Here is a 12908-nt window from a genome sequence, read left to right as displayed (position 1 = left end):
ACAGCAACGAAGACTCAACGCAGCCAAAAATAAAAATAAATAAAATAAAAATTTATTTTTTAAAAAAATCTGCCTGCCAGTGCAGGGGACATGGGTTCAAGCCCTGGTCCAGGAAGATCCCACATGCTGCGGAGCCACTAAGCCCATGTGCCACAACTACTGAGCCTGCACTCTAGAGCCCGCGAGCCAGAACTACTGAGCCCATGTGCTACGACTACTGAGACCCGCGTGCCTAGAGTCTGTGCTCCACAACAAGAGAAGCCACCACAATGAGAAGCCTGGTCACCACAACGAGAAGCCTGGTCACCACAACAAAGAGTAACCCCCGCCGCAACCAGTGAAAGCCCGTACGCAGCAACGAAGACCCAACGCAGCCAAAAATAAAAATTAATTAATTAATTAATCTTTAAAAAAGAAAGAAAAGGGCTTCCCTGGTGGCGCAGTGGTTGAGAGTCCGCCTGCCGATGCAGGGGACGCGGGTTCGTGCCCCGGTCCGGGAAGATCCCACATGCCGCAGAGCGGCTTGGTCCGTGAGCCTGCGCGTCCGGAGCCTGTGCTCCGCAACGGGAGGTGCCACAGCAGTGAGAGGCCCGCCTACCACCAAAAAAAAAAAAAAAAAAAAAAAAAAAGAAAGAAAGAAAAGAAAAGGTGTATTTTTTAAAAAGAAAAAAATTTGATTTTTGTTGGATAATGTCCTCTGACCTGACTTCAGGTAGTCTTAGAGAACATGAGGCAGTCCTGACAGCCTAAAAAGGGTTCACTCTTTTAATCATATTTGCTTGTCTTTGCTTTTTCTCTAGAGCACTTATTAACCTTTTGGAGGTCACAGATATCTTTGAAACTCTGATGAAAGATATGGACCCTTTCCTCAGAAAAAGGCATGTAGATACACTTTGCATTCGATTTGAAGGGCTTTATCAAATTACCTTGTAGCCCTGAGGAGTCCCTGGACCTCTGGTTAAGAACCCATGCCTTCGATTCTGACTTCCAGGACGGTTAATGTTTGGTTCCACTGTTGCTCTTGATAGTGTGATCCTGAGTTTTGGGTTGACCTAGGGTTTATCTCTTTTTTTAAAAAAAAACTTTCCATTTTTATAAAGGGAATTCGGGGCTTTAGAGTGGGGTCTCAGAGGAAAGGACCAAGCTTTGAAGTAGGAAGGAAAAATATTATCTATCTGAATTGATATGTAAATCCACATCAACTGCAAATTTCTGAAGATTTTGTAGAAATGGAGTCATTCCAACACAGTTGGAAAGAGAGACTGAATTGTGGGTGAAAATGCTCTGAACTGTAATAGTACCAGATTTCCAGTCAGTGTGAGAAAAGGGACTACAGAGGAGAGAACAAGAAGGTTGTACTAGTTTCAGAGTGCTGCAAACAGTGAGACATTGTAATATTGAAGCATAAAGTGCATATATGTTGGTGTTTGAAGATAGTTTGGAAAGGAAAGTAGGTGAACTGTGTGACTGGAGGTATATTGGAGTGATACTGAAAAGGACTTCTAAGTTGTATAAGGTGTTCGGTTTTTGTCATGTAGGCAGAAAGTGGGGAACCTTTGGAGGTTGGAAAGGAGAGCTGATGTGATCAGTTTGTGTTTTTTGTTTTGTTTTGTTTTTTTCTTTGCTGCATGGCTTGCGGGATCCTAGTTCCCCCACCAGGGATTGAACCCCGGGCCCTCGGCAGTGAAAGTGTGGAGTCCTAACCACTGGACCTATAGGGAATTCCCAGTTCGTGTTCTTTTGGCAGTAAGAAGGATGGGATTTGGAGAGGAAGAAATGTCACCAGTTAGATTTTTATTACAGTAGTCACTCGCCTGCTTAAAACCCTTTAATTATATCCTGCCAATCTCTCCAGCTTAGTTTCTCACACTCCAGCTACAGTGGCTTTATTTCATTTCTCAGAATGCCTATTAATTGCTAACATTTACATGGCATTTACTATGTGACAAACACTGGTCAAATCTGTTTATATACATTAATTGATTTAATTCTCATGATAATCCTTAGGCAATAAGGTAAAATGCCTGTGTTGTCCCCATTTAAAACAGAAAAAATGGAAGCTCGGAGAGGTTGGATAACTTGCCTTAGGTTGCGCAGGTAATAAGTGGTGGCTCAAATCCAGACAGTCTGTCTCCAGAATTACTGTCCTTAATCACTGTGCACTGTGCCTTTCTTTACCTTAGTGCTCGGAACATTTACACATGCTTTTGGCTGCCAGTGTCCTTGCCACCCCCATCCCCCATACCTTTGTCTAATTAACTGTTAGTTGCCCTTCAGATATCAGTCAAACATCATTTAACCAAGGAAACCTTAGGTAGGATGGGTTCCATCTATCCACACACAAGGTCAGACCATTTTTTAAACGCTTTTATAGGACCCTGTACTTCTTTTTTTTTAATCAGTTAAACGTTATGTATATGATCATTGATTGCCTTGTTTCCCTACTAGATTGTAAGCTCCATGTGGGCAAGAACTCTGTCTGTTTTGCTTATGATTATTTTTCTGTATCTAAGATAATGCTTGACACACAGTGGCTACTCAGTAACTATTTGTCAAGTGAATAAACTTACTAAGACCTGAAATAAGGTAGTGGCTTTTAGAGTAGGAATGAATTTGAAAGAAATTTGGAATATAGAATTACAAGCATTTATAGATCAGTTAGATGTGGGAGGAATGAAAGATGACTCCAAGTAGTGATAACTTTAGTCTAAGTTGGGAGGAGGAGGAGAAGCCAGTTTTTTGCAGGAGAGAAGATAAGTTCAGTTTTGGGCATAAATGTCTTTGAGATATTCACTTGGAGATATCTAGTAGTCATTTGGAAATGTGAGTCTCCTGCTTAAGAGCTGAGAGTTGTCTCCAAAGAAGACATACAGATGGCCAAGAGGCACGTGAAAAGCTGCTCAACATCACTAATTATTAGAGAAATGCAAATCAAAACTACAATGAGGTATCACCTCACACTGGTTAGAATGGGCATCATCAGAAAATCTACAAACAGCAAATGCTGGAGAGGGTGTGGAGAAAAGGGAACCCTCTTCCACTGTTGGTGGGAATGTAAATTGATACAGCCACTATGGAGAACAGTATGGATGTTCCTTAAAAAACTAAAAATAGAATTACCATATGACCCAGCAATCCCATTACTGGGCATATACCCAGAGAAAACCATAATTCAAAAAGACACATACACCCCAGTGTTCATTGCGGCACTAGTTACAATAGGCAGGTCATGGTAGCAACCTAAATGCCCATCAACAGATGAATGGATAAAGAAGATGTGGTACATATATACAATGGAATATTACTCAGCCATCAAAAGGAATGAAATTGGGTCATTTGTAGAGATGTGGATAGACCTAGAGACTGTCATACAGAGTGAAGTAAGTCAGAAAGAGAAAAACAAATATCGTATATTAATGCATATATGTGGAATCTAGAAAAATGGTACAGATGAACTGGTTTGCAAGGCAGAAATAGAGACACAGATGTAGAGAACAAATGTATGAACACCAAAGGGGGAAGCGGGGGTGGGCGTGATAGTGGTGGGATGAATTGGGAGATTGGGATTGACATATATACACTAATATGTATAAAATAGATAACTAATAAGAACCTGCTGTATAAAAAATTAAAAATAATAAATAAATAAAATTATTTTTTTAAAAGAGCTGAGCGCTGATAATAAAGGTTTGGGACTTATTCAAAAATATTTATGAATTGCCTACCATGTGCCAGCTACCATAGGCACTGGAGATACAGCAGTGAACGAAGCAGACAAAATTCTTGCTTTCATGGAGCCTATATGTATATTATATATACATGTGTTTGTGTATATGTGTATATATATAAATACATATGTGTATATATATATATTTGGAGCTTATATTTTATTAGAGGAAGGTACAATAAATAAGTAAAATTTATAGTATGTCATAGTGATTTGTAGAGAAAAATAGGAAGAGGGAGTACAGTGGGAAGAGAAGGGTATTTTAATTTTAAATAGGATGACTAGGGGGAAGGCCTCATTGAAAAGGTGTTGTTTAAGCAAAGACTTGAAGGACATGAAAGAGTGAGCCTTGTGCAAAGTATTATAAGAGGACCTTAGAGGTGATCATTAGTACTCTGGCTTTTACCCTTAATGAGATAGGAAACTGATGGAGGATTTTTGAATAGAGGAATGACATGTTCTGACTTAAACTGTCAAAGATCACTCTGACTACCTTGTTGAGAATAAACTATAGTGAGGTTCAAGGGCTGAAGAGTTTTTACAATGATCTGTATGAAAGAAAGACAAGAGGGATTAGATTCTGGATATATTTTGAAGGTAGAGCTGACAGGATTTGCCAATAATTGGATTCTGGGAAGTGAAAAAGCCTTTGGTACAAGTGGAAGGATGAGAAGGCCAAAATCTCCTTAGTGAATGTCTTAGTGAATATCTGTATTTACAGGGTTGGGTGGAAGAAGAGCTAGCAAAGAGGCTGAGGAGGTGAGGTAAGAGGAAAATGGTAAGAGAGATAGAGTGTGCACATGAAAGCAGTCCTTCATCTTGGTATTTAAAATTGGGCTTGGGGGGCTTCCCTGGTGGCGCAGTCGTTGAGAGTCCGCCTGCCGATGCAGGGGACAAGGGTTCGTGCCCCGGTCTGGGAGGATCCCACATGCCGCAGAGCAGCTGGGCCCGTGAGCCATGGCTGCTGAGCCTGTGCGTCCAGAGCCTGTGTTCCGCAACGGGAGAGGCCACAACAGTGAGAGGCCCGCGTACTGCAAAAAAAAAAAATAATAAGAAAAATAAAATAAAATAAAATTGGGCTTGGGACTTGCCTGGTGGCGCAGTGGATAAGGCTCCACGCTCCCAATGCAGGGAGCGTGGGTTTGATCCCTGGTCAGGGAACTGGGTCCCACGTGTATGCTGCAACTAAGGGTTTGCATGCCACAACTAAGGAGCCCGTGTGCTGCAGCTAAGGAGCCTGCCAGCTGCAACTAAGACCCGGCGCAACCAAAATAATAGTAAATAAATATTTTTTTAAAAAAACAACATAAAATTGGACTTAAATCAGAGAGATCTGAGCTGGCATATTGGCTCTACTGTTTTCTAGCTGGGTGATTTTTTTAGCAAATTATTGAGTCTCTTTGAGCCTCAATTTCCTAATTTATGAAATACAGTCATAATACCAACCACATAGATATTTTGAGAATTAAATGAGGAAATGATGTTCAAAGAACTTAGCCTTTTGCCTGGCATGTATTAATACTTGAAATTTGAGTTCCTATCATATGAAATGTTTAAATGGTGTAAAATGCCTCTGTCTTCAAAGGTTTACAAACCAGATTGAGAGTTAACAGATGAAAATGATTTGAATCAAAATTCAAGATTAGTAAATTAGAAATCACAGGGTGATGAATGATTAATGTCAGATGTATTATGTAGTCAGTTGATCAGTCCTTTCTCTGCTGTTTGGATAGGTAGCATGAAAAATGCCTTATTAATACTGAGAAATGGGATTTTTAGATTGATATTGAAAATTTAATTTTTCAATAGGTAATTCATGCTCAACCTCATAATATTAAAGGTATAAAAGGGTACATGGTAAAAAGTTTCCCTCCTACATGTGTCCTCAACAAACTACTTCTTTACAGATTCAACTAGTGTTAACTTACCTGTTTCTTGTCCAGGCATCTTGTGTATACACATATGAGTGGTATGTGTGTGCATGTTATTTTTTACATTAATGTTAGTATCTTATATACAATGCTCTGTAACTTGGGGTTTTTAAGTAGCCTTATTGAGATACAATTCACATACCGTATAATTCACTCAGTATACCTTGCTTTTTAAATATTGAGTTGGCCAAAATGTTCCTTCGGTTTTTAAGTAAAAATAAAAGACACATTTTTCATTTTCACCAAGAACTTTATTGAACAATGTATTCACCGTTTTGTTCCACTACCTTCTGCCATTTTTTAGGCAAGTTCATAATTCCATCTTCCCAAAACTTTTTATCTTTTTGAGCAAAGGACTGTTCAAGGTGCCTTTTACAATCTTCCAGGGAATTGAAATTTTTTCCATTAAGAGATTTTGTAAAGACCAAAATAAATAAAAATCCGAAGGTGCAATGTCTGGTGAATATAGTGGATGAATCAGAACTTCCCAGCCAAGCTGTAACAGTTTTTGCCTGGTCATCAAAGAAACATGTGGTCTTGTGTTATCCTGATGGAAGATTATGCGTTTTCTATTGACTAATTCTGGATGCTTTTCGTCAAGTGCTGCTTTCAGTTCGGGAGCAGTACTTGTTGGAATTAATTGTTTGGTTTTCCAGAAGGAGCTCATAATAGAGGACACCACCCTTCCAATCCCACCATATACACACCATCACCTTCTTTGGATGAAGAACAGCCTTTGGTGTGGTTGGTGGTGGTTCATTTTGCTTGCCCCACAATCTCTTCCATTCCACATTATTGTACAGTATCCACTTTTCATTGCGTGTCACAATTTGTTTTAAAAACGAAACATTTACGTTTAAGTAGAAAATCACATGCAGAAATAAGGTCAAGAAGGTTTTTTCCTGCTTAAGTTAATGTGGAACCCAAACATCAAAGCGATTAACATAACCAAGCTGGTGCAAATGTTTTTCAACATTTGATTTGGATATTTTGAGTATGCCGGCTATCTCCTGCATGGTATAATGTTGATTGTTCTCAATTAATGTCTTGATTTGATCACTATCAACTTCATCTGGTCTGCCCGACCGTGGAACATCGTCCAGCAAGAAATCTCCAGCAAAAAACTTTGCAAACCACTTTTGACATGTTCGATGAGTCACAGCACCTTTTCCATACACTGCGTAAGTCTTTCTTTGCGTTTCAGTTGCGTTTTTACCTTTCTTGAAGTAATAAAGCATAATATGCAGAAAATGTTGCTTTTTTTCTTCCATCTTCAATATTTAAATGGCTACACAAAAATTCACCAGTTTTGACATTTTCTTTTAAATGCACACTGATATGACAGCTGTCACAATACAGTCTAACCAAATTGTTTCTAATGAAGTTAAAGACAACTAAGCACTACTAGAGTCATCTTACGGAAGAAAACTGAATGAACTTTTTGGCCAACCCAGTATGTTGTTTTAAAACATTTTGAAGTCAAATGCATATAAAAATGGGTAAGATTTGGGCTTCCTTGGTGGCACAGTGGTTGGGAGATTGCCTGCCAATGCAGGGGGCACGGGTTCGAGCCCTGGTCTGGGAAGATCCCACATGCTACGGAGCAACTAAGTCAGTATGCCACAACTACTGAGCCTGCGCTCTAGAGCCCGCGATTCACAACTGCTGAGCCCACATGCCACAACTACTGAAGCCTGTGCACCTAGAGACCGTGCTCCGCAGGAAGAGAAGCCAGCACAATGAGAAGCCTGTGCACCAAAACAGAGCAGCTCCCGCTCGCCGCAACTAGAGAAAGCCCGTGCGTGCAGCAGTGAGACCCAGTGCAGGCAAAAATAAATAAATATAATGAATAAATTTATTTTTAAAAATGCATAAGATTTGATATTATAAGTTCTTTCTTTCTTTCTTTATTTGATTGTGCCGGGTCTAGTTGAGGCTCAAGGGCGTCTCAGTTGTTGTGGCATGCGACCTCTTAGTTGCAAGATGCATGTGGGATCTAGTTCCCTGACCAGGGATCAAACCTGGGCCCCCTGCATTGCGAGCACGGAGTCTTAACCACTGGAGTCTTAACCACTGTGCCACCAGGGAAGTCCCTATAGATTCTTATTTGAGGTTTTAAAAGTGTTTTGTTCTACTAATGTAATTGTGCCAAAATGAAATGTGTGAAACGACTTCATTTTCAGCTATTTTGTTTTTACTCATCTATTTCCCTTTTGAAATAATGTCCCAGTATAGGAGCAGAACCCATAATATAATAATAAAGTAATACAACAGTGTGTAAAAATTATATGTAACATTCTCATTTGACCAGAGAAGGGGACGTGGAGGTGCTGAGAAGACTACTGCATGAGCCAGAGACCTGAGGTTAGGGACTGGGAGCCAGTGGGGGGCTGAGATTTCAGTGACCAACAGCAATAGCAAGGTCAGTGGTCAGCAGTGGTGGATGCTATCCAAGCTAAACAACCAGTTGTACCAGTCTATCAGCTTCATGTCTACCAGATCAGCATCCTGTGCAAAATCCATCACCGACTGTCTTTTTCCCTGTCATCTGGAGGTTTTTGTAAACTTTTGTCCATATCTACACAGTTCTGGGAAGGAAGGAGAAGGGTGGAACAACTCTATTAGAAAGTTGAATTTTTTTTTTTTGCAGTACGCGGGCCTCTCACTGTTGTGGCCTCTCCCGTTGCGGAGCACAGGCTCCGGACGCACAGGCTCAGCGGCCATGGCTCACGGGCCGAGCCGCTCCGCGGCATGTGGGATCTTCCCAGACCGGGGCACGAACCCGTGTCCCCCGCATCGGCAGGTGGACTCTCAACCACTGCGCCACCAGGGAAGCCCAGAAAGTTGAATTCTGAATTGCCTGAGGATTTACATTCCTTTTCCCTAGGTGGTCTTAATGTTACTTAAACCAGGAGAAGAAAGAAGGAATGGAGTCTTCTGAGGAAGATTAGGAGTTATAGGAAGTAAAGAAATTGTATTGCTTTGTAAACAAACAACACCCTCTAAACATACACACACACACACACAGAGTAAATGATATATTTAAAACGTTAGGTGATCTCTAAGTGCCAGGGTTACATAAGACTTTTTTTTCCTCTATACTTTTCAGAATTTTCAAACTATTCTACAGTGAACATAATACTTTTATAACCAACAAAATTCTTAAAAGTGTAACTAAAATCAAAAGACTTGTTCTCCAGGAAACCAAGAAAAAATAAAGTACCAATGTGGGAAAGATCAAGATTCTTACTCAAGGTCCATTACTTAAGAAATGGACCTTAGAGATCACTTAGAATCTGGATTCTAGATTAATATTATTCACTGTATCATCTGTAGGCCAGTGCTCATCCATGAACTGTTACTGGTTAATGAGATAAGTTTTTAAAAAAAGTAAGATTTTAGAAACTTTTATAGCAGTTTGACATCACTGCTACATCCAAGTGTATGACCATTTTTCTAGTAATTGATTTTATTGTTTCTTTACCAAAGTATTGGTCCACAACCTGGTTGGAATGCTATAAAAACTTGGCAGCCCGGGCTTCCCTGGTGGCGCAGTGGTTGAGAGTCCGCCTGCCGATGCAGGGGACAGGGGTTCGTGCCCTGGTCTGGGAAGATCCCACATGCCATGGAGTGGTTGGGCCCATGAGCAATGGCCGCTGAGCCTGCGCTTCCGGAGGCTGTGCTCCGCAACGGGAGAGGCCACAACAGTGAGAGGCCCGCGTAACGCAAAAAAACAAAACAAAAACAAAAACTTGGCAGCCCTATCAGTCTACCTATTTAAAAATATATTGATCTATGAAATGCAGAAATCTGAGAAGCAGTCATTCTGTCTGATCTTGTCTAACCCTTCACCCAACGTCTAACACAAAGTGTTAGTAGCTGCCAAGCACTATTGTAAATGCTTTATGAGTATTTGCTGGTTCAGTCTTCATAACAACCATATGCTGTAGTTATTGTTGCATTATCCCCATTTCGTAGGAAACTGAGGCACAAAGAGGTTATGTTACTCACCCAAGGTTACACAGCTGTAAGTGGTAAATTGAACCCAAGGTAGTCTTGATTTAGAGGCCATGTTATGCTTTTGCAGCCACTCCACACTTTTAATGGGTGATTACCTACCATATTTCTCAATAGAGGGTGCTGTTGGCTTGTTGAGTAGAATAGTGTTCCACATAGTATCCCTCCCTGCCTGCCTGTCCCACTCACTGAATGCCCAATCAGAAAACAAAACAAAAATAGTAGTAATAATAATATGCTCCCCTCTCCATTTCCAAATGTTTCCTTGGTTGAAAACCTAGAGCTGTCCAGCATATTCCCTTAGTTGTAAAGTTCTATAGGAATCTGCTTTCTAACTTCTACTGGTTGGTCTTAGATCTGTACTTCGCAACTGGTAAAGTCTTTTTTCAGGACAAATATCTATCTGTGCACTGATCTGTATATAGGGTTTTTGGAGCCTTCCTTTTCTTGGTTGTCTTCTTGGATCAGCGTGTCATTACGCTCCTTAAAATGAGAATATAGAGCCCAGTAAGGCTATTAATCACTTAATATAGATTCTGGGGCTTCCCCGGTGGCGCAGTGGTTAAGAATCCACCTGCCATTGCAGGGGACATGGGTTCGATCCTTGGTCCGGGAAGATCCCACTTGCCACGGAGCAACTAAGCCCGTGCACCACAGCTACTGAGCCCGCGTACCTCAACTACTGAAGCCCACGCGCCTAGAGCCCCTGCTCTGTAACAAGAGAAGCCACCACAATGAGAAGCTCGCGTACCACAACGAAGAATAGCCCCCACTCGCCGCAAGCAGAGAAAAGCCTGCGCGAAGCAACAAAGACCCAACGCAGCCAAAAACAATAAACAAATAAAATAATAAAATAGGGCTTCCCTGGTGGCGCAGTGGTTGAGAGTCCGCCTGCTGATGGCAGGGGATATGGGTTCGTGCCCCGGTCCGGGAAGATCTCACATGCCGCGGAGCGGCTGGGCCCGTGAGCCATGGCTGCTGAGCCTGTGCGTCTGGAGCCTGTGCTCCGTAACGGGAGAGGCCACAGCAGTGAGAGGCCCGCGTAACGCAAAAATAATAATAATAAAATAAATTAATTAAAAAATATATATATATGGCTTCTGTTTTTTTAGTTACCCTTAATCTAGAATTACTTTGGTAGCAAATCATACTGTTTGCCCTCTTTGCACTTGTAATCATCTAAAACCCTGACTGAGGTTTTTATCCTTTGAGTTACTGTTGAGCCAGATCTTGTTCATCTGGTTTTTTAACAATTTAAGTTTTGAATATAAGCGTAGTACTTATAGGTATACCTTATTTCTTCTAAATTGAGTCTTCATTTTGGCTTATTGTTTTCCCTGAAGAGCCAGCAACACCCCCTGACATCCCCACCCACCCACCTTTAGTTCTGTCAGTAATCCATCAATTCTTCCTCCTTCTGTTGTCTGCAAAGTTGATAAGTATACCTGTTGTATCTTTAGTCAAGTTACTGATTTAAAAGTCTTCAACTCATGCCATGTCGTGGCATGCCATTACATATTTTTTTCCATTTTGGCAAAGATCCTTTATGTGATTCATTATTGACATTAAGCTAGCTAACACATCTACCTAATTCTGTGGTGGTCAAACTTGTATACATGTATATGGTAGACTGCAGTAAAGGATCTGGGATAATAGATAGTAAGGCAAATCTGCTTTTAGATAATTAGATATTCTACTTAAAGTTTCATTCTTTCCTTATATGAGCTGGTACAGTAATTGTTTGGGAAAAAAAGACCACCCCCCCTCAGAAATAGCTAAAGATTTATGTAATGTATGAATAGATCAGAATTTGATTAAAGTAGGTTTATTCTTCACCATCTGTTAGAAAAGTCCTCTTGCATATTGAATATTGTTGGGGGAAGCAGATCATTTTTGTGGGCCTAGAAGCTTGGTGGGATTAAGACAGTAGTTTTGGGTTGATCTTTTGTTTCTTTTTCTTTCATGTGAGAACTACCTCTTTTTTTTTTTTCTCCCCCACCAGGTTCATTCTGTAAATTAAGGAAAAGCTTTATTCTTTTTTCTCAGCTTGCTGAACTAAAGCAGGAGTGTCTTGCTCGTGGTTTGGAGACCAAGGGAATAAAACAAGATCTCATCAACAGGCTCCAGGCATATCTTGAAGAGCATGGTGAGTTCTTTGCGGAGGCAAAGAGTGATGTGAGTGAGGGGATTTTTAAAAAAAATAAATTTATTTATTTTATTTATTTATTTTTGGTTGCATTGGGTCTTCATTGCTGCGTGCGGGCTTTCTCTAGTTGCGGCGAGCGGGGGCTACTCTTTGTTGCGGTGCATGGGCTTCTTATTTTGGTGGCTTCTCGTTGCAGAGCACGGGCTCTAGGTGCATGGGCTTCATTCAGTAGTTGGGCTCGCGGGCTCTAGAGCGCAGGCTCAGTAGTTGTGGTGCACGGGCTTAGTTGCTCTGTGGCATGTGAGATCTTCCCGGACCAGGGCTTGAACCCGTGTCCCCTGCGTTGGCAGGCAGATTCTTAACCACTGTGCCACCAGGAAAGCCCGAGAGGATTAATTTTTAGGCTTTGCCATACAGGAGATTTCTTATTTTCCTTTAGGTTGTTGATGATGTAAGATTTTAATTAACTCTATCAAGAAAACTCTTGTCATCTAAAACAGTGGTTATAATGAAATACTCCCCCCCTTTTAAAAAGACAGTATAATTTTATTTCAACAAATTATTTTCAAGGAAGTATGGGAAAGCAAGCATCATTAGACTGAGAATCGGAAGATTTGAAGTCTAATTCCTCTTGAGCCAGAAATTTACTAGGTAACTTTGGACAGCCACTGTTTTCATGGCTAAGTGTCTTTTGTGCTCGGTCAAGTGAGACAAGTGTCTCCACTCTTGAAATCCATAAACCTAAGTAATCTCTGGTTCCTTCTAGCTCTGGCATTCTCTAATTCCACTTTAAAAAACAGACAAACAAACAAACACTTCATTTAAGGCATAGTATCATCCCTCTCTAATTTTAATTTATTCCCTTTTATTCCCATTCCTTTTACCCCAACTCTCTTAGGCAACTGTTCTAATGTGTTAGATATATTTTTTGTCTTTGTCCTTATAAACCGTGTAGTGTTGTTTGGTCTACAGTAATTTTATGTAGTTGGCAATGAGGCCATAGCCTTACTTTATTGCACACTTTTTTCTCTAAGTACTGTGTTTTTTTAAGATGTAGCAGTCATCTAGTCTATTGATTCTAATTTCT

General features: G+C 40.6%; 1 protein-coding gene across 4 annotated transcripts in view; it reads left to right on the top strand.

The window, feature by feature from the left end:
• Positions 1–12908, top strand: part of SARNP (SAP domain containing ribonucleoprotein) — a 52603-nt gene that overhangs the window by 2336 nt on the left and 37359 nt on the right. For all 4 annotated transcript variants that reach the window (XM_059081505.2, XM_059081507.2, XM_059081501.2 and 1 more), the window contains exon 2: positions 11722–11821. In XM_059081505.2, the coding sequence (XP_058937488.1) occupies positions 11722–11821 (100 nt within the window). The remainder of the gene's footprint in view (positions 1–11721; positions 11822–12908) is intronic.

Source organism: Kogia breviceps, chromosome 12, assembly GCF_026419965.1.
Source record: "Kogia breviceps isolate mKogBre1 chromosome 12, mKogBre1 haplotype 1, whole genome shotgun sequence".
Taxonomy (NCBI): domain Eukaryota; kingdom Metazoa; phylum Chordata; class Mammalia; order Artiodactyla; family Physeteridae; genus Kogia; species Kogia breviceps.
Note: the sequence above shows the minus strand (reverse complement) of the source record. Positions and strands in the feature narration are given on the sequence as shown.